At 44.5% G+C, this 22,558-nt stretch overlaps 2 protein-coding genes across 3 annotated transcripts in view; one reads left to right on the top strand and one right to left on the bottom strand.

Annotated features, from left to right (window-relative positions):
- WDHD1 (WD repeat and HMG-box DNA binding protein 1) overlaps window positions 1–14,300 on the bottom strand; it is a 125,308-nt gene extending 111,008 nt beyond the window's left edge. Inside the window, exon 1 of the mRNA XM_077269941.1 lies at window positions 14,279–14,300. The gene's annotated coding sequence lies outside the window, so the exon portion shown is untranslated. The remainder of the gene's footprint in view (window positions 1–14,278) is intronic.
- Window positions 1–21,171, top strand: part of SOCS4 (suppressor of cytokine signaling 4) — a 36,150-nt gene extending 14,979 nt beyond the window's left edge. The window contains exons 1-2 of one of the 2 annotated variants that reach the window (XM_077269954.1): window positions 10,593–10,746; window positions 17,099–21,171. In XM_077269954.1, the coding sequence (XP_077126069.1) occupies window positions 17,156–18,433 (1,278 nt within the window). In that variant the 5' untranslated portion in view covers window positions 10,593–10,746; window positions 17,099–17,155 and the 3' untranslated portion in view covers window positions 18,434–21,171. Of the gene's footprint in view, window positions 1–10,592; window positions 10,747–17,098 lie in introns of those variants that run through there. The other variant, XM_077269962.1, reaches the window with a different exon arrangement.
- The last annotated feature ends 1,387 nt before the right edge of the window (window positions 21,172–22,558 follow it).

Consider the following 22,558-nt stretch of genomic DNA (forward strand, 5'->3'; position numbering starts at 1 on the left):
TCACGTCTCTATCTCTCTGTATATCAACCTATAGCAGATCTAGCTATCTATTATCCAGTACAAAGTTATGGGCCCCGATGCGAACTTTCAAATGGGGCCCCCCACCATGCCAAAATATTTTCCACCCAAATTCACATTTTCCCTATTCATTTCGCATACTATAGCTTCATTGCAAAGTTGTATAGTGTGACCTCAGTGGCGTAACTATCCGGTGCCCCATCCTGGTATATATTTGTCCCCCGTACTGCCGTTGTTATGTAATGTATAAAAGAAAATAAACCATTATACTCATCAGGGGCTTACATAGACGTCATGGGGATCCATATAAGAAGTATAATGCACCCCCATAGTCCTCTATGTAGTATAATAATATAATAATAATAATATTATATACTGCACAGTTCATAGTCTTCCATATAGTATAATACACTCCCCATAGTCCTCCATTTAGTATAATACACTCCCCATAGTCCTCCATATAGTATTATACACTCCTCCGTCCTCCATATAGTATAATACACTCCTCATAGTCCTCCATATATTAAAATATACTCCTCATAGTGCTCCATAGAGTATAATTCACTCTTCATAGTGCTTCATATAGTATAATACACTGCTGAGCCCTCCATATAGTATAATACACTCGTCAGTCCTCCATATAGTATAATACACTCCTCAGTCCTCCATATAGCATAATACACTGCTCATAGTGCTCCATATAGTATATAATGCACCCCTCATAGTCCTCCATATAGTATAATACACTCCTCAGGCCTCCATATAGTATTATACACTCCTCATAGTCCTCTATTTATTAAAATACACTGCTCAGTCCTCCATATAGTATAATACACTCCTCATAGTGCTTCATATAGTATAATGCACCACCATAGTACTCCATGTCATACAATTCCCTTGCCATAGTATAATGCACTCCATAGTTCTTCATATAGTATAATGTATTCCCCATAGTCCTCGATACAGTATAATGCAGCCCACATATAGTATAATGCAGCCACCCCATAGAGCATAATGCTGACACCCCACAGAGTGTAATGTAACCCCCATAGAATATAATGCAGCCCCCCTCATATAGTATAATGTAGTCTCCTCATAGAGTATGATGCAATCACCCCTCATAGAATATAAATATAATGCAGCCCCCCATAGGATATAATGTAGCCCCGAATAAAATATAATACATCCCCATAGAATATAATGTAGCCCCATCAAAGAGTATGATGCAGTCCTCCCTCATAAAATCTAATACAGCCCCCATAGAATGTAATGTAGCCCCATCAAAGAGTATGATGCAGTCCTCCCTCATAAAATCTAATACAGCCCCCATAGAATATAATGTAGCCCCATCAAAGAGTATGATGCAGTCCTCCCTCATAAAATCTAATACAGCCCCCATAGAATGTAATGTAGCCCCCATAGAATATAATACAGCCCACCTCCCCATAGTATATAATGTAGCCTCCCATAGAATATAATGCAGCCCCCCATAGTATATAACACAGCCTCCCCAATAGAATATAATGTACCCCTGATAGTATATAACACAGCCTCCTCCATAGACTATAATGTACCCCCCATAGTATATAACACAGACTCCCCATAGAATATAATGTACCCCCCCATAGTATATAGCACAGCCACATAGTATATAACACAGCTTCCCCCATAGAATATAATATAGCCCCTATAGTATATAACACAGCCTCCACCATAGAATATAATATACCCCCCATAGTATAAAAAACAGCCACATAGTATGTAACACAGCCTCCCCCATAGAATATATTATACCCCCATAATATATAGCACAGGCCGCATACTATATAGCACAGCCCGCATAGTATATGGTACTGCCTTATTACAGGGTCTGTCTATATGGGGGTGCTGCCTTATTACAGTGTCTGCCTATGGGGGCTGCCTTATACTGTAGAGTCTGCCTATGGGGAGTGCATCATACTATATTGTGGACTATTTGGTGCATTATGCTACTGTATATGGAGGCTATCTAGGGGGCCATCATACAGTACGGAGATTACAGTGTGGGGGTCATTATACATTGTTGGAGCCATCAAACAGTTTGGAGGCTACTAAGGAGTCAGAATACTGTGTGGGTGGTAATATACAGTGAGGGGGCATTATACTGTGTATAAGAGAGCATCATACTGTGTATAGGGGAGCAGTACAGGGGGGAGACTCGGGACATTATTAAATGTAAGGTGGGCACTTATTGTTATAGGGGAACTCAGGTTACTGTAGCTATAAAAGGAGCACACAGGGCAATATTACTTTCTAGGGGGTAAAATATGGGCACTGTTTTCTAGGGCACTTGCACCCGGCATTACTATATTATAGAGGGGCGCTTTAGAATTTAGAGGGCACAGAGAACCACACAGCAGGGACAGTAATAGGGACACATACGGCAGCAGCGGCTCAGTACTGGGGTATCAGGTGGAGTAATAGGGACACATACGGCAGCAGCGGCTCAGTATTGGGGTATCAGGGGCAGTAATAGGGACACATATGGCAGCAGTGGCTCAGTATTGGGGTATCAGGGCCAATAATAGGGACATACGGCAGCAGAGGCTGAGTATTGGAGTATCAGGTGTAGTAATAAGGACACATACGGCAGCAGCGGCTCAGTATTGGGGTATCAGGCGCAGTAATAGGGACACATACGGCAGCAGCGGCTCAGTATTGGGGCATCAGGCGCAGTAATAGGGACACATACGGCAGAGGCTCAGTATTAGGGTATCAGGGGCAGTAATAGGGACACAAGGCAGCAGTGGATCAGTATTGGGGTATCAGGGGCAGTAATAGGGACACATACGGCAGAGGCTCAGTATTGGGGTATCAGGGGCAGTAATAGGGACACATACGGCAGCAGAGGCTCAGTATTGGGGTATCAGGGGCAGTAATAGGGACATATACGGCAGCAGCAGCTCAGTATTGGGGTATCAGGGGCAGTAATATGGACACATACGGCAGCAGCGGCTCAATATTGGGGTATCAGGGGCAGTAATAGGGACATATACGGCAGCAGCGGCTCAGTATTGGGGTATCGGGCAGTAATAGGGAGACATGGCAGCAGTGGCTCAGTATTGGGGTATCAGGGCCAGTAATAGGGACACAGACGGCAGCAGCTCAGTATTGGGGTATCAGGTGTAGTAATAAGGACACATACGGCAGCAGCGGCTCAGTATTGGGGTATCAGGTGCAGTAATAGGGACACATACGGCAGCAGCGGCTCAGTATTGGGGCATCAGGTGCAGTAATAGGGACACATACGGCAGAGGCTCAGTATTGGGGTATCAGGGGCAGTAATAGGGACACACGGCAGCAGCAGATCAGTATTGGGGTATCAGGTGCAGTAATATGGACACATACGGCAGCAGCGGCTCAATATTGGGGTATCAGGTGCAGTAATAGGGACACATACGACAGAGGCTCAGTATTGGGGTATCAGGGGCAGTAATAGGGACAGACGGCAGCAGCGGCTCTGTATTGGGGTATCGGGCAGTAATAGGGACACATACGGCAGAGGCTCAGTATTGGGGTATCAGGGGCAGTAATAGGGACACATATGGCAGCAGCAGCTCAGTATTGGGGTATCAGGTGCAGTAATAGGGACACATACGGCACATCGGCTCAGTATTGGAGTATCAGGGGCAGTAAATAGGACACATACGGCAGAGGCTCAGTATTGGGGTATCAGAGGCAGTAATAGGGACACATACGGCAGCAGCGGCTCAGTATTGGGATATCAGGGGCAGTAATAAGGACACATACGGCAGCAGCGGCTCAGTATTGGGGTATCGGGGCAGTAATAGGGTCACATACGGCAGCAGCGGCTCAGTATTGGGGTATCGGGCAGTAATAAGGACACATACGGCAGCAGTGGCTCAGTATTGGGGTATCAGGGGCAGTAATAGGGACACATACGGCAGCAGCGGCTCAGTATTGGGGTATCAGGGGCAGTAATAGGGACACATATGGCAGCAGCGGCTCAGTATTGGGGTATCAGGTGCAGTAAGAAGGACACTTACAGCAGCAGCGGCTCAGTATTGGGGTATCAGGTGCAGTAATAAGGACACTTACGGCAGCAGCGGCTCAGTATTGGGGTATCAGGTGCAGTAATAGGGACACATATGGCAGCAGTGGCTCAGTATTGGGGTATCAGTAGGATGAGGAGTTTGTGCAGGTTGGGAATAGATGGTGATGGGGCTGGAATATGAGAAGTTAAATGTGTCTTAGTTGTATTCTCTGCAGACGAGTTGTAGCTGGAAGAAGTTGTCATGTCGGTCAGGGCCAGATGGAAAAGACGGGAAAAGTGAACGATTCCATTAGAAAGGACGTCAGCGGTAAGTCACCATCTGTAACTGTACTATGATCTCTTATATGTTCTGTAGGACTGGTATCTACCACTGACCATATGGCGGTAATATCCATATTGGTCTTTATATAGAGATTATTTTCAGTAACAGAGCGGTCATCTGCTGAGGTTCTCCTCCACTATTAGGGCGCATCACCGAGTTGTAATCAAGGCTACCTGGTTAGGGGCCCACTCAGAAGCTTCGCCCCCCCTGAACCAAAACCCTAGCTACGCCTCTGATTACCTATCTATTATCTGCTATCTGTCTATTATCTATCTATCATCTATGTAGATATCTATCCATCTATTATCTATCTTTCTATCCATTTTTCTATCTATTATCTATCTCTCTATTATAATAATAATAATCTTTATTTTTATATAGCGCTAACATATTCCGCAGTGCTTTACAGGTTGCACACATTATGATCGCTGTCCCCATTGGGGCTCACAATCTAAATTCCCTATCAGTATGTCTTTGGAATGTGGGAGGAAACCGGAGGAAACCCACGCAAACACGGAGAGAACATACAAACTCTTTGCAGATGTTGTCCTTGGTGGGGTTTGAACCCAGGACTCCAGCGCTGCAAGGCTGCTGTGCTAACCACTGCGCCACCGTGCTGCCTGTATATTATATATCTATTATCTGTCCATTATCTATCATCTATTATCTATCTACTATTTATCTAGCTCTCAATCTTTCTATTATCTATCCATCTGTTATCTATCTCTCTATCAGCTATCTATTTTGTATTTATTATCTATCTAATGTGCTTCTCACAAAATTAGAATATCGTCAAAAAGTTAATTTATTTCAGTTCTTCAATACAAAAAGTGAAACTCATGTATTATATAGAGCCATTACAAGCAGAGTGATCTATTTCAAGTGTTTATTTCTGTTAATGTTGATAATTATGGCTTACAGCCGATGAAAACCCAAAAGTCATTATCTCAGTAAATTAGAATAATTAACAAAAAACACCTGCAAAGGCTTCCTAAGCATTTAAAAAGATCCCTTAGTCTGTTTCAGTAGGCTCCACAATCATGGGGAAGACTGCTGACTTGACAGATGTGCAGAAGGCAGTCATTTACACACTCCACAAGGAGCAGAAGCCACAAAAGGTAATTGCTAAAGAAGATGGCTGTTCACAGAGTGCTGTATCCAAGCATTTTAATGAAAAGTTGAGTGGAAGGAAAAAGTGTGGTAGAAAAAGGTGCACAAGCAACCGGGATAACCGCAGCCTTGAAAGGATTGTTAAAGGGAACCTGTCACCTGCATTTGGCAGGACCTTTTTTCGGTCCGATGGGCGGTGTTTTCGGGTGTTTTATTCACCCCTTCCTTTCCCGCTGGCGCCGGCGCACTAATGTTTTTCGGGCAAAGCATACTGCGCGTGCGCAAGGCAAGATTGCCTTGCGCAGGCGTGATCTACGGAGGAAAGCGAATCAACTTCAAGGCAATATTGCGGGCAGCGTGCGGCCAGCGGGAAAGGAAGGGGTGAATAAAACACCGCCCATCGGACCGAAAAAAGGTCCCGCCAAATTCAGGTGACAGGTTCCCTTTAAGAAAAGGCCATTCAAAAATTTGGGGGAGATTCACAAGAAGTGGACTGCTGCTGAAGTCTGCTTCAAGAACCACCACACACAGATGTATCCAGGACATGGGCTACAAGTGTCGGATTCCTTGTGCCAAGTCACTCGTGACCAATAGACAACGCCAGAAGCGTCTTACCTGGGCCAAGGAGAAAAAGAACTGGACTGTTGCTCAGTGGTCCAAGGTGTTGTTTTCAGATGAAAGTAAAATTTTGCATTTCATTTGGAAATCAAAGTCCCAGAGTCTGGAGGAAGAGTGGAGAGGCCACAATCCAAGCTACTTGAGGTCTAGTGTGAAGTTTCCACAATCAGTGATGGTTTCTGGAGCCATGTCATCTGCTGGTGTAGGTACACTGTGTTTTATCAAAACCAAAGTCAACGCAGCTGCCTACTAGGAAATTTTTGAGCACTTTGTGCTTCCTTCTGCCTGCAAGCTTTTTGGAGATCGAAATTTCATTCTCCAGCAGGACTTGGCACCTGTCCACACTGCCAAAAGTACCAGAACCTGGTTTAAAAATAACAGTATCACTGTGCTTGATTGCCCAGCAAACTCGCCTGACCTTAACCCCATAGAGAATCTATGGGGTATTGTCAAAAGGAAGATAAGAGACACCAGACCCAACAATCTATCTATTATCTATCTATTAATCTACCGTACATACTTGAATATAAGCCGACCTAAATATAAACCGAGGAACATAATTTTATCACAAAAAAATGGGAAAATTTATTGATTTGAGTATAAACCTGGTATGTGTGGCCCCCTAATCCCTATCCTGGTATACATGGCCCCCTCATCCCCCTCCTGGTATGCATGGCCCCCTCATCCCTATCCTGGTATGCATGGCCCCCTCATCCCTATCCTGGTATGCATGACCTCCTCATCCCTATCCTGGTATGTATGGCCCCCATCAGAAAAAAAAAAAAAAAAATTAAAACCTCCTACTTACTTTCCCTGTGCTCCCTCGCAGCATCCTGTTCTAAAGCCAGCAGCTGATTTACGCTTGTAAGCAGCGCATGGCAGAGACGTCATGCGTTGCTTACAAGCAGAGGACAGCTCCCAGAATACTCACTGCTCTCAACGTCGGGACTATGCGTGTGGAGAGCAGTGAATATTAATTTCTCTTTAGCAGCGGGCACAGGGGTTTGCCACGGTAGCAGGCTCCTGCATCCTGTGACCCGCTGCTCTGCCGCTCCTTCTCCGCCTTGTGGGACCCTGACTCGGGTATAAGCCAAGGGGGGCTTTTTTAGCATAAAAAATGTGCTGAAAAAATTGGCTTATACTCGAGTATGTATGGTAGCTATCTATGAGGGGTGTTAATTATTTCCCCTGACCCACTTCAATTTATTACAGGACACTGAAACTGCACATGTGTAATGATATCAGTCTCTATAGGTTGCATGCCAATTTTCAGCTCAGAACCAATAACGATCTTGATGTTACAGGTGCTGAAGTGGTGTGAGGTTTGTTAATGGACCCAGTGGAATACAGAGCAGTCATACAGTTCCTTTACTTAAAAGGTCGCACACCAAAGAAGACATTCGATGAGACAAAAGAGGTTTATGCTGATAATTCCCTATCGTGTGATATAGTCAGGAACTGGCAGCATCAATTCAAATGTGGTCGGACTTCGGTCCAAACAGCTCCAATTCCAGGGTGATCCCACTCTGCTATTGATAAACACACCATCCAGCAAGTGAATCTCACAATTTTGGAAAATCGCCGCGAAACCTTTCGCCACCTAGTCCAAAATGTCAAGATTAGTGTGGGGTCTGTGGAAAAAAATCATCCAAGACCATCTTCACATGCCTAAGGTATCCGCTCGCTGGATTCCTGGCTGCTCACACCTTTCCAGAAGCAGGAACAAGTTGAATGCTCTCAGGCTCTATTGATGATGTGCCATGGAAACCAGGAGGAGACAACAGACTGATCACACAGGATGAAAGCTGGGTCTATCACTATGATCCTGAGACTAAAGTCCAGTTGATGCAATGGAAGCATCAGGACTCACCGCCTCCAAAGAAGGCACGTGCCCAACCCTCGGCAGGCAAGGTCATGCTCACAGTATTTTGGGACCAACATGGAGTAGTATTGATGGATTTCCTAGCAAAGGGTACCATGATCACTGGGGCAAACTATGCTTCACTGCTGCGGAAATTGGGGGAGGCCATCAAAACCAAGAGACGTGGCATACTCACCAAAGGTGTCTGCCTTCTGAAAGACAATGCACCAGTTCACAACTCACAGATCACCCGAGTGGAAGCATACTCCTGTGGCTTTGAAATTCTACTGCATCCCACTTATCACCCGACCTCGCACCATCAGACTACCACCGCTTTCCAACAATGATGTTATTTTTGAAGGGCAAGCATTTTCCAGATGATGAGACTCTGATCTCTGAAGTCACAAAGTGGCTTTTGGAGCACCTGTCGATTTCTACAAGTGAGGTGTTTACAGATAGAGATGGGAGAAATGCGTGTCCCTAGGTGGCACCTATGTAGAGAAGGACTAGTAACTATGCCAAGGTTCATTGCTCTTAGTCCACAGGAAGTGGGTCAGGGGAAATCTTTAATGAACGCCCCTCGTATTATCTATCTATCACTCATATCTATCACCTATCCATCTAATTCTCATCTGCCCTGCCCTCTGTATAATCTCTGTCCTCATCTTCTAACAATCTTATCTATCTCATTTCTTTTCAAATATCAGTATTTCTATCTATCTCATATTTGTCTTTTATCTAATCTCTCTTCTGTTTTTAATTTAATTTATCTAAATAGAGCTGTCTTGTCTGCCATATCTGCACTGGGGCAAGAATTCAGTTTGGCGCCCCCAACACGCCCCAAGCGGTTTGAGTAGTCGTCATCATATGACCAGTCATTCATATGTGATTTTCACACTTAGGCCATGTTCACACATTCAGTAGTTGGTCAGTATTTTACATCAGTATCTGTAAGTCAAAAACAAGGAGTGGAACAATCAGAGGGAAAATATAATAGAAACACGTCACCACTTCTGTATTTATCACCCACTCCTGGTTTTGGCTTCCAAATACTGATGTAAAATACTGAACATGTGCACACCCTTTGGAATAAATAACTGCAATCAGTCGCTTGCTATAAGGCTATGTGCACACGTTGCAGATTTTGCTGCGGATCCGCAGCGTTTCCGCAGCTGCGGGTCCGCAGCAGTTTCCCATGAGTTTACATTACAATGTAAACCTATGGGAAACAGAAAACGCTGTGCCCTTGCTGCGGAAAAAAACGCGCGGAAACACAGCGGTTTACATTCCGCAGCATGTCAATTCTTTCTGCGGATTCCGCAGCGGCTTTATACCTACTCCAATAGAAAACTGCAGTTGTAAAACCGCAGTGAAATCCACAAAAAACCGTGGTAAATCCGCGGTAAATCTGCAATAAATCTGCAGCAAAAACGCAGCGTTTTTGCCATGCAGATTTATCAATTCTGCTGCGGAAAAATCCGCGGAGGACCATTATACGTGTGCACATACCCTAACCATCCACAAGCTTCTTACTCTCACCTGGAATTTTTCACCACTCTCTTCTTTCACAAACTGCTCCCGGTCTCTCACATCTAAAGGCGTCTGTCCCTACATCAATTTTAAGATCTTTCCACAGGTGATCAATGGGATTTAGATCCGGACTCATTGCTGCCACTTCAGAATGCTCCAGCCCTTTGTTTCCTTCCATTTCTGGGGGCTTCTTGAAGTATGTTTGGGGTCATTGTTCTGCTGGAAGATCCATGACCTAAGACACAACCCCAGCTTTCTGACACTTGGCACTACATTGCGACCCAAAATGCTTTTGTGATCTTCAGATTTCATGATGCCTTGGACACAGTCATGACAACCAGTGCCAGAGGCAGCAAAACAACCCCTAAACATCTCTGAACCTCCACCATATCTGACTGTAGGTACTGTGTTCTTTTCCTTGCAGGCCTCATTCCGTTTTCAGTAAACAGTAGAATGATGTGCTTGACCAAAAAGCTCTATCTTGGTCTCATCTGTCCACAAAACCGTGTATAACAAACCATGTGTAATTGCGGTATTTTTCTGGGAGAAACACTTCATCTTCTGGAACAATTTGAAGGGTGTCAACACTTTCAGCCATGAGTATAGCTATAATCAATCTCATCTCTTTTTCTATTGAATATCAGTGTATGGCGTCAACTAATTATAATTCGATTTTCATCCGTGTGACGTCCGTTTTCATACAGCTACATTACAAAATGTACATGATCAAATACAGTTTCCTGGGTTTATAATAGAAGTCTATCCATTAAAATTGGATGCTGCACTGATGATCTGTGGGGAATCTGATTGTTTGTTCTTTTACGCATTCATAGATTTGAATGGATAAGTCTCATCTCATACATGCAAGAAAATAGTGTGTGCTGCGATTTCTTTCTCGCAGTCTATCTTTTCTGTTTGCTCACTTTGTTATAGCGATAAAATACAATGAAGAAAAAAACAGTAAAATAAGAAAATAACATGAATGAAAAAATGAAAGAGCAACTAAGTGGTTAAAAAAAAAAAATAGGTCTCAGAGCTCGAATTGCATGCTGGGAGCTGTGGGCTGCCTGACTCTGGGTAATGTAGTATTGTGTACAGGAAATGGCTGCTGCTTGCTGGGCTCTGTGGCTGCTCCCTGCCTGCTGCTGCTGCTCCTCTTCTCACATCTTCTTTCCTTTGTTCTTCTGGCCTCATAGCAGCGGATTGGATCCAGTGCTGGGACCCAGATAGAAGGTGAGAGGGGCACAGGGCAGACGTGGGGGCTTCACTGCTTCTGGGGCACAGGAGAGGTGTGTTCCCAGCTCTGGACTCTTCCTGCCCTGGTGCTGTACATTGTGATCCCCCATATTACAGCCCCACCGCCAGATATAGGGGCACAGAGGGTATTGTGGGTCTGTACTGTAATCAGCATCCTGGGCCATCAGCGCCGGTGGCTCGTAATCATCTAACAACCTATTTATATCTGAATTATTTGTGTCTTTATAACTCTGACACTTTCCGCCATATTTAGAAATTGCCTACATTTTCCTAATTATTTTTATTAGATTGCTATAACCGTTACAACCCTTATAAATTACCATTTGTAATGTTATTATTTGTGTTAGCACTGGTCGCAGGATTTTATTGTTTTCTGTTTTTATTTTGTATTTTCTGTAAGAAATGAACAAATTCTTAATGTGATTCATGTTATGTTACAAGAATAATATTTTGGGGGTTGTGATAATAACATAGGTAACATATTATTTTAAATTGGATTTATTTAATCTATTTATGATTTTTTTATATTTATTTAGAATCACGTATATATATTTAATAAATATAAAAATGCATAAATATATTTCTGTATTTCTATAAATAAATAAAAATGTATATATTTATTTTTGTTAGATTTTTTCCGAACCATCCTCTACTGTATTTTGTACCAAACTAACCCCGGACACGGAGATAAATTACCATTACCTCATTGAGGGACTTTCCAAACTGATTGCAAAGATACATTGACCTAAGGGATTATGAAATAGTCCCTAGATGTGAGATTAAATGCAAATATGACCAGGAATCATTGTGCAGCTTTCATTTTATTTTATTTTTTGTAAATGTTTTTGTTCTCCCAGTAAATCTGTAATTGAGCAGCTCCTGTGGTATTTTGTGGATATACATTTATTATTTTTGCGTTTTTTTTTTTTTTTTTTATTAATGGGTCATCAGACAATTATATAATAGAGCAATTAGAATTTGCCTTTACGATGAGTGTGACAGTGACTGCACGCTGTGTAAGTAACAGCGCCGACCACTAAATGTTCTCTAGAGGAACTACAGGTGCCAGACTTTCTGTCACTTACAGCAATGGCAGCGGATGTCGCTGGTGAATAATTTACGGTGAACTCCTAATTGTAGACACTGTATGGGCGCGGAGGTTACACTGCGGGGGTTTTCCGGAACGTAACGGTCCATTTACAAGATAGATCCGTTTTATGTCTTTGTGCATGGAGTCTCAGCCGGAGTTCCCATAGTATCAGAACATAATCCTTAAAGGGGTCCTACCCAGTCATAATAAATACATAATATAACGTTGGGGCCTCCCGACAAGATAGGCGCTGCCAGATAGCGGCTGTGCAGGGAAGTATAACAGCTCATGTAGGAAGCCTGGACTAGCACCAACCTCATGAACTGTGGCCCCTGAGTGAATGGCACCATAGTGCCCGTGGGACCACTGGTGATGAGCGGCCGTGCTCTGGTAAGGTGTTATCCGAGCGTGCTGAGAAATACTTTGGTTAGGCAATCCTTGCATGTGTTGCGGCTGTCGTACAGACACGAAACATGCGGGGACTCAAACATATTTTACGAGCATCACCTTATCACCCATCACTAGTGACAACCGCTACATTTACAGTGCATGTGCACTACCGCTAACATACTCCCATAGAAGTGAGTGGAGCAGAGGTCGCTTGTGCACGACCCCTGTTCTCATGAGCTCTGGTCATACATTCTGTGAATGGATTTCTTCCAGAAACCTGTCCAAACATTCCTGAATCTGCTAGATATCATCTGTAAGGTGCACCGCTTTCTTTCGGCCATACCGTGGGCTTCTCCTGGGCTCAGTACCAGCAGCCATTGACTATGTGCAGCTTTCTCCATGTTCAGGCTGAGCATCCTACAATTGTCTCATTGCTTCACAGCCGGAGTCTGTTTCATGTCGCCTCGCTGCATTTTATGGGTCATGATTTCCTGCATTAAATCATGTCCATGGCCGGGACTCTGAATCAGCTTTTCCAATTTTACAGTTGCTTTCTGTTAGGCCTTAGTCCTACCGACACCATCCCTTTGCCGAAATCAAGTGATATTTTAATAGGGAGAGATGGTCTGCTGCCAGACAGTACTTTGCCGCTTATCTCTATGAGGGGCCGCTTATCTCTGTAGGGGTGCCGCTTAGCTCTGTAGGGGTTCCGCTTATCTCTGTAGGGGTTCTGCTTATCTCTATGGGGGTGCTGCTTATCTCTGTAGGGGTGCCGCTTATCTCTATGGGGTTGCCACTTATCTCTATAGGGGTGCCGCTTATCTCTATGGGGGGTGCCGCTTATCTCTATGGGGGGGTGCCACTTATCTCTGTAGGGGTGCCGCTTATCTCTATGTGGTTGCTGCTTATCTCTATAGGGGTGCCGCTTATCTATGGGGTTGCCGCTTATCTCTATAGCGGTGGCGCTTATCTATAGGAGTGCCGCTTATCTCTGTAGGGGTGCCGCACATCTCTATGGGGTGCAGCTTATCTCTATAGAGGTGCCGCTTATCTCTGTAGGGGTTCCGCTTATCTCTATAGGGGTGCTGCTTATCTCTGTAGGGGTGCCGCTTATCTCTATAGGGGTGCCACTTATCTCTCTAGAGGTGCCGCTTATCTCTATAGGGGTGCCACTTATCTCTGTAGGGGTTCCGCTTATCTCTGTAGGGGTGCCACTTATCTCTATAGAGGTGCCGCTTATCTCTATAGGGGTGCCGCTTATCTCTGTAGGAGCGCCTCCTCCTCCCGATAGTGACTGTTCGTCAGTCTACACTAGATATTTGGCTTCATGCTTGTTTATGGGCATGCTGTGCATAATGGGCTCATCGTATGCCAACAGTTTGTCTTTTTTGCATACAGTTAGGTTGTATGTATCAGTATAATTTATTCTAGTTCTCAGTATTAAGAAAAAGTAGTCATCTACATACAGGGTATATATTAGAATAGGGCAGGTGCACTGTACCTGTGCACCAGAGAAAGTGTTGGTCCAATCAGTATACACAGCTATTCCTCCTAACCTCCCCCATATGCACAGCTTGGCCAAGACTGGATGTGTTTGCAATAGGGAGAGAGGCAAAACACCTGACAGGGACTTGTCTTACTTGAAAGCCAAAAGATCAGGCATATTGAAACCCAGTATGCCTTATCTTTCTTTATATCTGCTGTGGGTAGAGTCAGGACACCCATATATAAATAAATGGTCGGCCGGAGGCATTGCCACCATGAGAGTATCAGCAAATGTACGGTAATCCAATACGATGGACAAGACAATCCCTTTAACCTGTGTCTAAAATATTGTTAATACAGTCTCTTACATTGGTCGACCTGGCTCATACATGTGCAATAATAGCTTGTTCACTCCAATGGGCACCATGGAAAGGTAATTTTTTGCATAGGGCCTTTTTTTTTTCTTACGATGTTTCCTAGTAGGGGGTGGGACAGCAGAAGAACCCTGCACCCCCCACGGCCCTGCAACCAGGTGTACTGTACCTATAAATCAGCATCGTGTAGACATCCATAGATTTGCCGACTCTGTCATTCATCAGGCTCGTCATTGACATTCCCTGCACATTCTCTCTTGCATGAAGTCAGCAGAAAAGCTGAATGTTCTGTGAGTGAATTGTGTAGGTGACTGGAGCGGGTGATAGCAGCTCTGCAGAACATTTTCTGAATGGGCCCCGGAGTCATTCACAAGCTGCTCTGCATTCAGAGAACCGTCCCAGGCGTCCCTCGCTGTGCAGCTGCGGAAACGGTTAGTGTTAGACTGTGGCAGCATTTATTGCTTGGGTACATTGCCCCTTCTTTCCAAGGTCTTTATCCCCCTCTCCATTGTCTTGCTTTGTGCTTGTCTGGACTTGTAAGGCAGAGATCACTGCTGATGGAGAACATCCGAGAGCGTTCTTGTCAAATGGGGACAATTTCTTGTCATTTCAGTGTCTAGGTGATACATATATGATTGCTGGTGAGCAGTAAAATGGGGGTCTCCAGTTCCTTTTTCGGTGGCACTGTGATTTTGCAGACTTGACCCTTCCCAATCCCAAGAGTAAATTGTGTAGCGAATCAGCTCGTCTTGTGCAATGACATTTACTGCTGCAGATTTCTTTACGTATTTCTTTGCGTAATTTAGGTTTTGCAATTGTATTAGTTTAATCCCCATGGACCTTGCCTTGCAATGCTAGCATGCACCATGGCCGTGCACCAGTGCTCTAGGTGTCTTGCAAAGTCTGACTCGACGGAGGACATTAGATATGCAGAAAATTGTAATTATAAAGGGCGCCTGTCACTACCAAAACTTCATCATATTGGGGACTTAGCCCCGATGAAATTCATCCCTGTAATGTAGTTTTTACTTGCTTAGTTTTTTTTTTTTTAAATGCATTTTATGTCTTAGGCACTTTGGTGCACCCTTGGCATGGCCAAGTGCATTGTTATGCCCCACTCAGTCGGCATGCGTCATACTTCCCCTTGACGCTGACTGACAGCGCTCACTTGCCAGGAGTAAGTGCTCCCTGGACTGAATCCCTGGCCCTGCATTTGTGCACTGACACTGTGCAGCGGGTGCACAGTGTCAGTGCAGGCGCGCTCTCATCCCTCTCTCCTGTCTTTAGCTGCTGCTTGCTCACTGGACGTGTAACAAAGGGTAAATGAGGAGAAGAGCCCGTGAGCACTGTCAGTCCACATAAGCAGAGGAGTGCAGTATGGTGATTAAGTTTGGAAGGGTGTATTGAGTCTTGGCCACACCAGAGGTGCACCGAAGCTCTCTCATTTGCCTAAGAAATAAAACACGTATTCTGAAAACCTAAGCAAGCAAAGACTGTACTACAGGGATGATATATTGGCTAAATCCCATGAATTTTTATATGAGTAACAGGCTCCCTTTGATATTGTATGGTTGACTAGGGCTGTGGAGTCGGTAAACCAAACCTCCGATTCCGAAATTTCCATGACACCTACTCCACCAAATTTTGCTCGGACTCCTCGAGTCCAACTCTGACTCTACAGCCCTGCCATGGCTGTGGAGTCGGTAAGCCAAACCGCCGACTCCTCAATTTCCATAACGCTGACTTTGACTCCACCAAAATGGGCTCCCGACTCCACAGCCCTGGTTGACACCACGATCACACCATGCTTACTTGGACAAAAGTATTGCAGTCTACTATAAAGTACTGCTTGGATCGAAGTGGGTGAAAAAGTGAAATGGTGACCAATCCATGACGTTTAATAACCCTTGTAGGGGCAATTACTTGTGAATATCATCAGATTGCAGCTTTTCTAAGGCAAGAACAGAATGTTTGTTTTGTCTTATACATGAGGTTATTGCTGGAGCCTGTGTGATGGGAAGTATTGTGGGAACCCTGTAGAACCCAGTACATAATGTTTTTGGGTTTTATTTCTCCATGGGATGACCCGTGAGTCATCTCCACGCGGTGCTGGAGGTTTAGGAGCTGTGGAATTAGTTTGTGCTTCCCTTTTCAGCTTCCTCTGTGGTTGATATTACTAATATAATGTTAGTGAAGGTGTTTTCCAGGGCGGGAGCCCTCGCTTCTCCGTTATTTGACTTTGATCAGAAGTAGTCATTATTTTTTACTAACAGATATCGTGTTTGATGGGAGTTGTAGACAGTGGGCGCATGCTGTAGGTATGCTGTGAGTAGTTTAGGGGTCCAAGATGCAAGCCTGCCCTGACTGGTGACCCAAAATCAGAGTATCTAACACAAGTCATAAAACATTGTAAAGGTGCAGCGTCCATTATGGAACCCTAACCTTGCCCCGACCACTGGAGGCCAGACTCTTATTGTGCCTCAACCTTGTCTGTCCTTCTACAAGGTCCCATTTATCAGTCTTGAGAAGGAGTCTGATTTACTTGCATATTTTTGTAAAGGAATTTCTGGTTTTAGGTTAATAAATGAGAAGTTTTACAACTTTTTATAATTTTTTTTTTAATTCTTTGCCATTTTTATCATTTCTGCTTTCTGTGAATGAACTGGAATTCTTCTGCTTATGTCTTGAGGCTGAAAACCTAAAGCAAATCCTGTTCTCAGCTAAGAAATGGATGCAGTTGTATCAAGTAAAAGCATTGTGACTGCAGCCGGGCACATTGTATCAGCTTGCTGCTTTGTCCCCTGCTGATGGGTCCTCTCACAGAGGTGGTCCATGCCAGATACACCTGTATCCTGCTTTCAGCTCAGCCTTGCTGTGGACGTAGTTTGCTACTTCTGAGTGTAAGCAGAGATCTTGAATATTGTGAAGAAATTGGAGTGCAAATAAAATAAACTTCTTGTCTAAATCTGTTACTCTGTTCAATATGCAGATCCTGCTGGGAATCCAGGAAAAGGCGTGATCATCGCCATCATCCAGAGGGTTAACCATGGCTGAAAACATCGAGGAGAAGCTGGGCGATCTTGACGTCAGACCGAAGAGCAGCCGTAGTCGCAGTGCAGACCGGAAAGATGGATATGTCTGGAGTGGGAAGAAGCTTTCCTGGTCGAATAAAAGCGGCCACTTGGCTGATGGGGGTGCTGGCTGCTCTATGGACAAGGCAGAGGGGTCTGCACAGAGCCAAGAGAGGACGCACAGCTGTTCCTCCATAGAACTTGATCTAGACCACTCTTGTGGACATAAGCTCTTGGGTCGGTCTTTGAAGCAGAAGCTACAAGATGCTGTCGGGCAATGCTTTCCCATAAAGACGTGCAGCAGCCGTCACCAATCCGTATTGTCTTCCAAAAGGAAAATTCATATAAGTGAGCTGATGCTGGACAAGTGCCCCTTCCCCCCTAAGTCGGACCTGGCCTACAGGTGGCATTTCATCAAAAGACACACAGCCCCTGTAAGTCAACCGCACACCCAGTATGTGGTGAAAGACGCTCCTCAGGTGGAACCCCTAGCCATGGCCGAGGGGCAGGAGGACATGTTATCGGAGGGACAGATCCTGTCTTGTGAGGTTAATATGGTAGAATCGGTCACCACCAAAGCCTTGCGGGGCAGTAAGGAGGACAGTGACATTGACTCAGACGATGAAGTCCTCACACTTTGTACAAGTTCTCGAAAGAGGAATAAGCCCAGGTGGGATCCGGACGATGAGATCTTTCAGGCTGCGACGCCCCCAAAGTATCACACCCAGATAGATTACGTCCATTGTCTGGTGCCCGATCTGTTCCAGATCAATAATAACCCGTGTTACTGGGGAGTTATGGACAGGTATGCAGCAGAGGCCTTATTAGACGGAAAGCCGGAGGGGACATTTTTACTACGGGACTCGGCACAGGAAGACTACCTGTTTTCCGTCAGTTTTAGGCGTTATAGCCGCTCCCTCCACGCCAGGATTGAGCAGTGGAACCATAATTTCAGCTTTGACGCCCATGATCCGTGCGTGTTCCACGCGCCCAACGTCACGGGTCTGTTGGAGCATTACAAAGACCCCAGCTCTTGTATGTTCTTCGAGCCGCTTCTCTCCAGCCCTTTGCACAGGACATTCCCCTTTTCCCTCCAGCACATATGCAGAACCGTCATCTGCGGCTCCACAAACTACGACGGCATTGACGCCCTCCCCATCCCTTCATCCATGAAACTGTACCTGAAGGAATATCATTACAAGTCTAAAGTGCGGGTCCGCCGTGTCGACATACCCGAGCGGCACCACAAGTGACAACTGGACTTATTAATAACTCTTTTTTTATTGCTGTTTCACTCACTCATCAAAGTTGGTGACCCCCCTCCTCCCCGTGCATTGATGCTTCCTTAGCCGCAAAGCTTTAGTATTTTAGAAATGAGATTTACAAATGTGTCCTTAGCTTCCAAATTATCTAATAAATGACAGATTATATTTATAGTGATTGCAGCTGTATTTTTTTTTTCTGATACAAAGCTCCAAATCTCCAGTGTCGAGTTAAAAGATATGATTTCACCACTAGAGGGAGCTAACTGCAGACATTTTATACAATAAATTTAATAATAAAGCAGTATACAGTGAGCTCCCTCTAGTGGTAACTGCTGAATGTCACAAATGTATCATTTAAGCTGGGTGTCTGTGCAGGGGATTTGGAGCTCTGTGTCAGGAAAAAATTACTCTCCAGCTGTTTTAAAGATATATTAGAACTATTGCTGTAAATCCCATCATGTAGGGATTTCTTTTAACCCATTAATCACTATGCTATCTAGTACTGCCCTCCAAAATGACTGCTTTATAAAGATGAATGTCAGTGGAACCTGCCGGACAGGTCAACTAAGTCATGTGTGTGGATGGAAGGGAGGCCTCAGATGAAAAAAGGACATTAATGTAAAGCTGTACACATTTAGATATAGTCAACAAAGTGGTCTCTCATTTCAAAAGATGATCTCCTAAAGCAGAGGTCTAAAAGCTATGGCCCTCCAGCTGTTGTCAAACTACAACTCCAAGCATGCACTCACAGACGGCGGTATGCTCATATTTCCTAAGATAGTGTCTGTTACAAGTCAGTTAGATCTAGGGTGGAGGATGGGATTATTTTATTTGCTAGTTTCTGTGGATTTATTTAATCCCTATCCCTAATTAGAAAAATATATCCACTTCCCTTGAAAAACAGCATCCCGGGTTGTCTCTTGTGTTGTAGCTTAGGCTACTTTCACACTGGTGTTTTTTGTCCTCCGTCGCAATGCGTCGTTTTGGTCAAAAAACGCATCCTGCAAAAGTGCTTGCAGGATGCGTTTTTTGTCCATAAACTTACATTAACGACGCATTGCGACGAATTGACACACGTCGCAACCGTCGTGCGACGGTTGCGCCGTGTTGTGGCGGACCGTCGGCTGCAAAAAACGTTACATGCCCCCTCCTCCCCGCACTTCCCCGCACCTCACAATGGGGCAGCGGATGCACTGGAAAAATGCATCCACTGCCCCCGTTGTGCGGCGTATACAACGCTAGCGTCGGTAACCTCGGCCCGACGCACTGCGACGGGCCGAGCCCGACGCTAGTGTGAAAGTAGCCTTAGTCAAATTGAATTTTATGGAACTGCGCCTTAATACCAGACACAACCTATGGACAAGTGTGGCGCTGTTTTTGGAATAAAATAGTTTTTTTTTTTTAACCCTGTACAACCCGTAGGAAACGTCCTCATATATGATAGAGGGACCATTTTGTTCCTTTGGGCACCATGGCCTGGGTAACATGCTCCACTTCCTATAGCTTCACCATCTACAGATACAATTTTTGGCGATTTTTAATAACTTTTTGAATTTCATGGCTGCCAGAACAGGAGCATAACACCGTACCCTAGGGACCACTTCTGAGCCTGAAATGTAATGGTTCTCATGTAAAAAGTTTCCATACACATTCGATGGACGTCCGCCAAATCTGGCAATTGACCAACCATCTAATGTATGTGACGTGTCCCACCTTACCTGACGGCAGATTTTTGAGAACTGAAGGAATAGGAATGTTGGATTTCAAAATGCCTGATCAATTTTTTTTTTTTCTGTGTGAGTTTAAGCTGTCACTAGAGGCGTCTCGCAGTGGCCTATAATTGTCCCTACTGACAATACATGCATGCTTAGGCAAAGTGTGCATGCATGTTGGAAGGAATAGCAGTGTTGTGTTCCAATCAGGAGTGCACTGTGTCCCTTACGTCCTGTCTTCAGCTGGGCCAAAGTCCCGAATTAAGCTCTCCCTAGTGCTGCTAGAAGGGGTAGCTTTGCCTACGCAGCATGGGAAAAGTACAGGGGGACCGAAGCTGCCCGGTTCTAGCAACCTTCAGAGCAGAGCTTGCAAGCTGTATAGCATATATAGCTCCATACCTCAGAGGTGGTCGGTAACCTTGGCAACGATCAGTAAACTATAGAATTAAGTCCTTCCATTCTAGAGAACAAGAGATAACTTGCAAAATTGCTTGTTTTTACCTATTTAATAAGATAAAGCATCCCCTTCTATGCTGTAAGGCCAGCAACCTGTCTGTCCGCCATCCACACTGACTGCACCTTAATATATTTAGGACTATAAGTCCCAGCACAAATTATCGTGGCTGTGGAACCTTTTGAAGCTGGATCCAAGCAAACGTCTTTAACTTACACTCTCGCTGCCCTATAGTCTTCCCATAATCTCACATCAAACACTTTTCCTAAAGTTTACATGAACCTTTTTTCTGCCGACTTAAAGGGACGTTTACTCACAATAGAAATCTTGTGATATGTGATTGGGCTGAAGATAAGATGGGTGTGATCCCAGAGCAGGAATTGCCACTGATTTGTTACCCGGTAATGTGTCCAGATACCTCAGTACCGTACAGGAGACCTCCTGTTGGGGTCAGTGCTGACGGTGGTCTTTCATCATGGAGCTCCATTGCTGCATTCACAGAGACTTGTGTACAAAATGTAGTTTTCTGAAAACCAATCAAAATAAATAACGTTTATGGTATGTGACGTGTCCGACTCGCAAATTATGCGTTGTGTCTTATACGTACAGGCTGTGTTTCGGCTGGACGCTGTAGAGGCTTTGCTCTTCTTGCAGGCACAGTATGGGCTCTACATTGTAAATGTAGTTCTGATATCTGCATTCTATAACATACAATCTCCACATTATGAAGGCATGTAGAAAAAACAGCGCCACTCCTATGCACAGGATCTATCCGGTAGTGAAGTCCTCTTGCAGTATCCAAATTTGTTGGTGCGTTTGAGATATATGCTAATGAGTTGTTCCGTGCACAGTGGGCATGGCCAAGAAGTTCAATGCACCTTCTCACCTACTTGATTTACATCTTTCTCTACCTTCTGTAAAGTTAGAGCTGCCAATCAAGGAAAATGAGGGAGACAGATGAAAATCAAGTAGGTGGGAAGGTGTACCGAACTGCTCTGAACACATCATTTGCATAAACGGTTTCTAATAGATTCGGACAATAAAGGTACGGTTTTTTTTTATTAAGGCTGTGTTCCCAAAATGGTACAGTGCTTGGTTTGAACAGTCATTTTATACAGACAAAATATCTATGTAAATTCTCATGAAGGAAGCATTGTCTACTATGGATAAGTGACCGCCAGATGAACCTGCTGATCCTTATTGAGAAAACCTAGGATTGGAATATAGTATGGTACTAAATGAGTATTGTATTCCTCTTTGGGTTTTTTTTTTGCATCCTGGAAGTTTCATTGGCGATAATGCTGCAAATTCTGCTGCTTAATTGTCTTTTTTTTATTACATCCCCAGTGGGAGGAAATGACCTTTTGTGAGGGTCCCGCATTCCATTATGAGCCATCGTTACTCATCGGCCTCGCTGAGTTTCAGAAGCTCCAACCCAACAATATGCAATTAGATGAATGACCTAGGAGACATTTTACAGGGCACATGACAAATATCTTTCCAGTGAGGTGTCTAGAAGTTTGTGTTTTTTCTAAAGGGATTTTGTCACTGTGACGGACCGATGTGGCAGCCATATGTAATAACACAGTGGGGACCCTCCCACAATCTCTGTGGCTTAAAATGACACATAGATCAGTTATCTTGGGATTTTTGGCAGTCCTATTGGCTTATCATGGCTTGTACGCTTCGGTTGTTGGCCACCACAGCGCAGCCCTCCAGTCAGTATTCTTGTGCCATGTTTTTTCTTCACTATTAGTACCCAAGTGAACATGAAAATCACATGGTCCAAGAAATACAAATGGCCTCCATCCCAGGGGTCTCATGTGCTAAGTTGCTCAATGCAGAAATTCCGACATAGTTACAAGAGAATTTCTGGGAATTTCCTACAACCCGATCCTGGAAGATACACATTACAGACCCAGTCTCTTGGGGCAGGAGGAGAGGAAG

Source organism: Ranitomeya variabilis, chromosome 1, assembly GCF_051348905.1.
Source record: "Ranitomeya variabilis isolate aRanVar5 chromosome 1, aRanVar5.hap1, whole genome shotgun sequence".
Classification (NCBI taxonomy): domain Eukaryota; kingdom Metazoa; phylum Chordata; class Amphibia; order Anura; family Dendrobatidae; genus Ranitomeya; species Ranitomeya variabilis.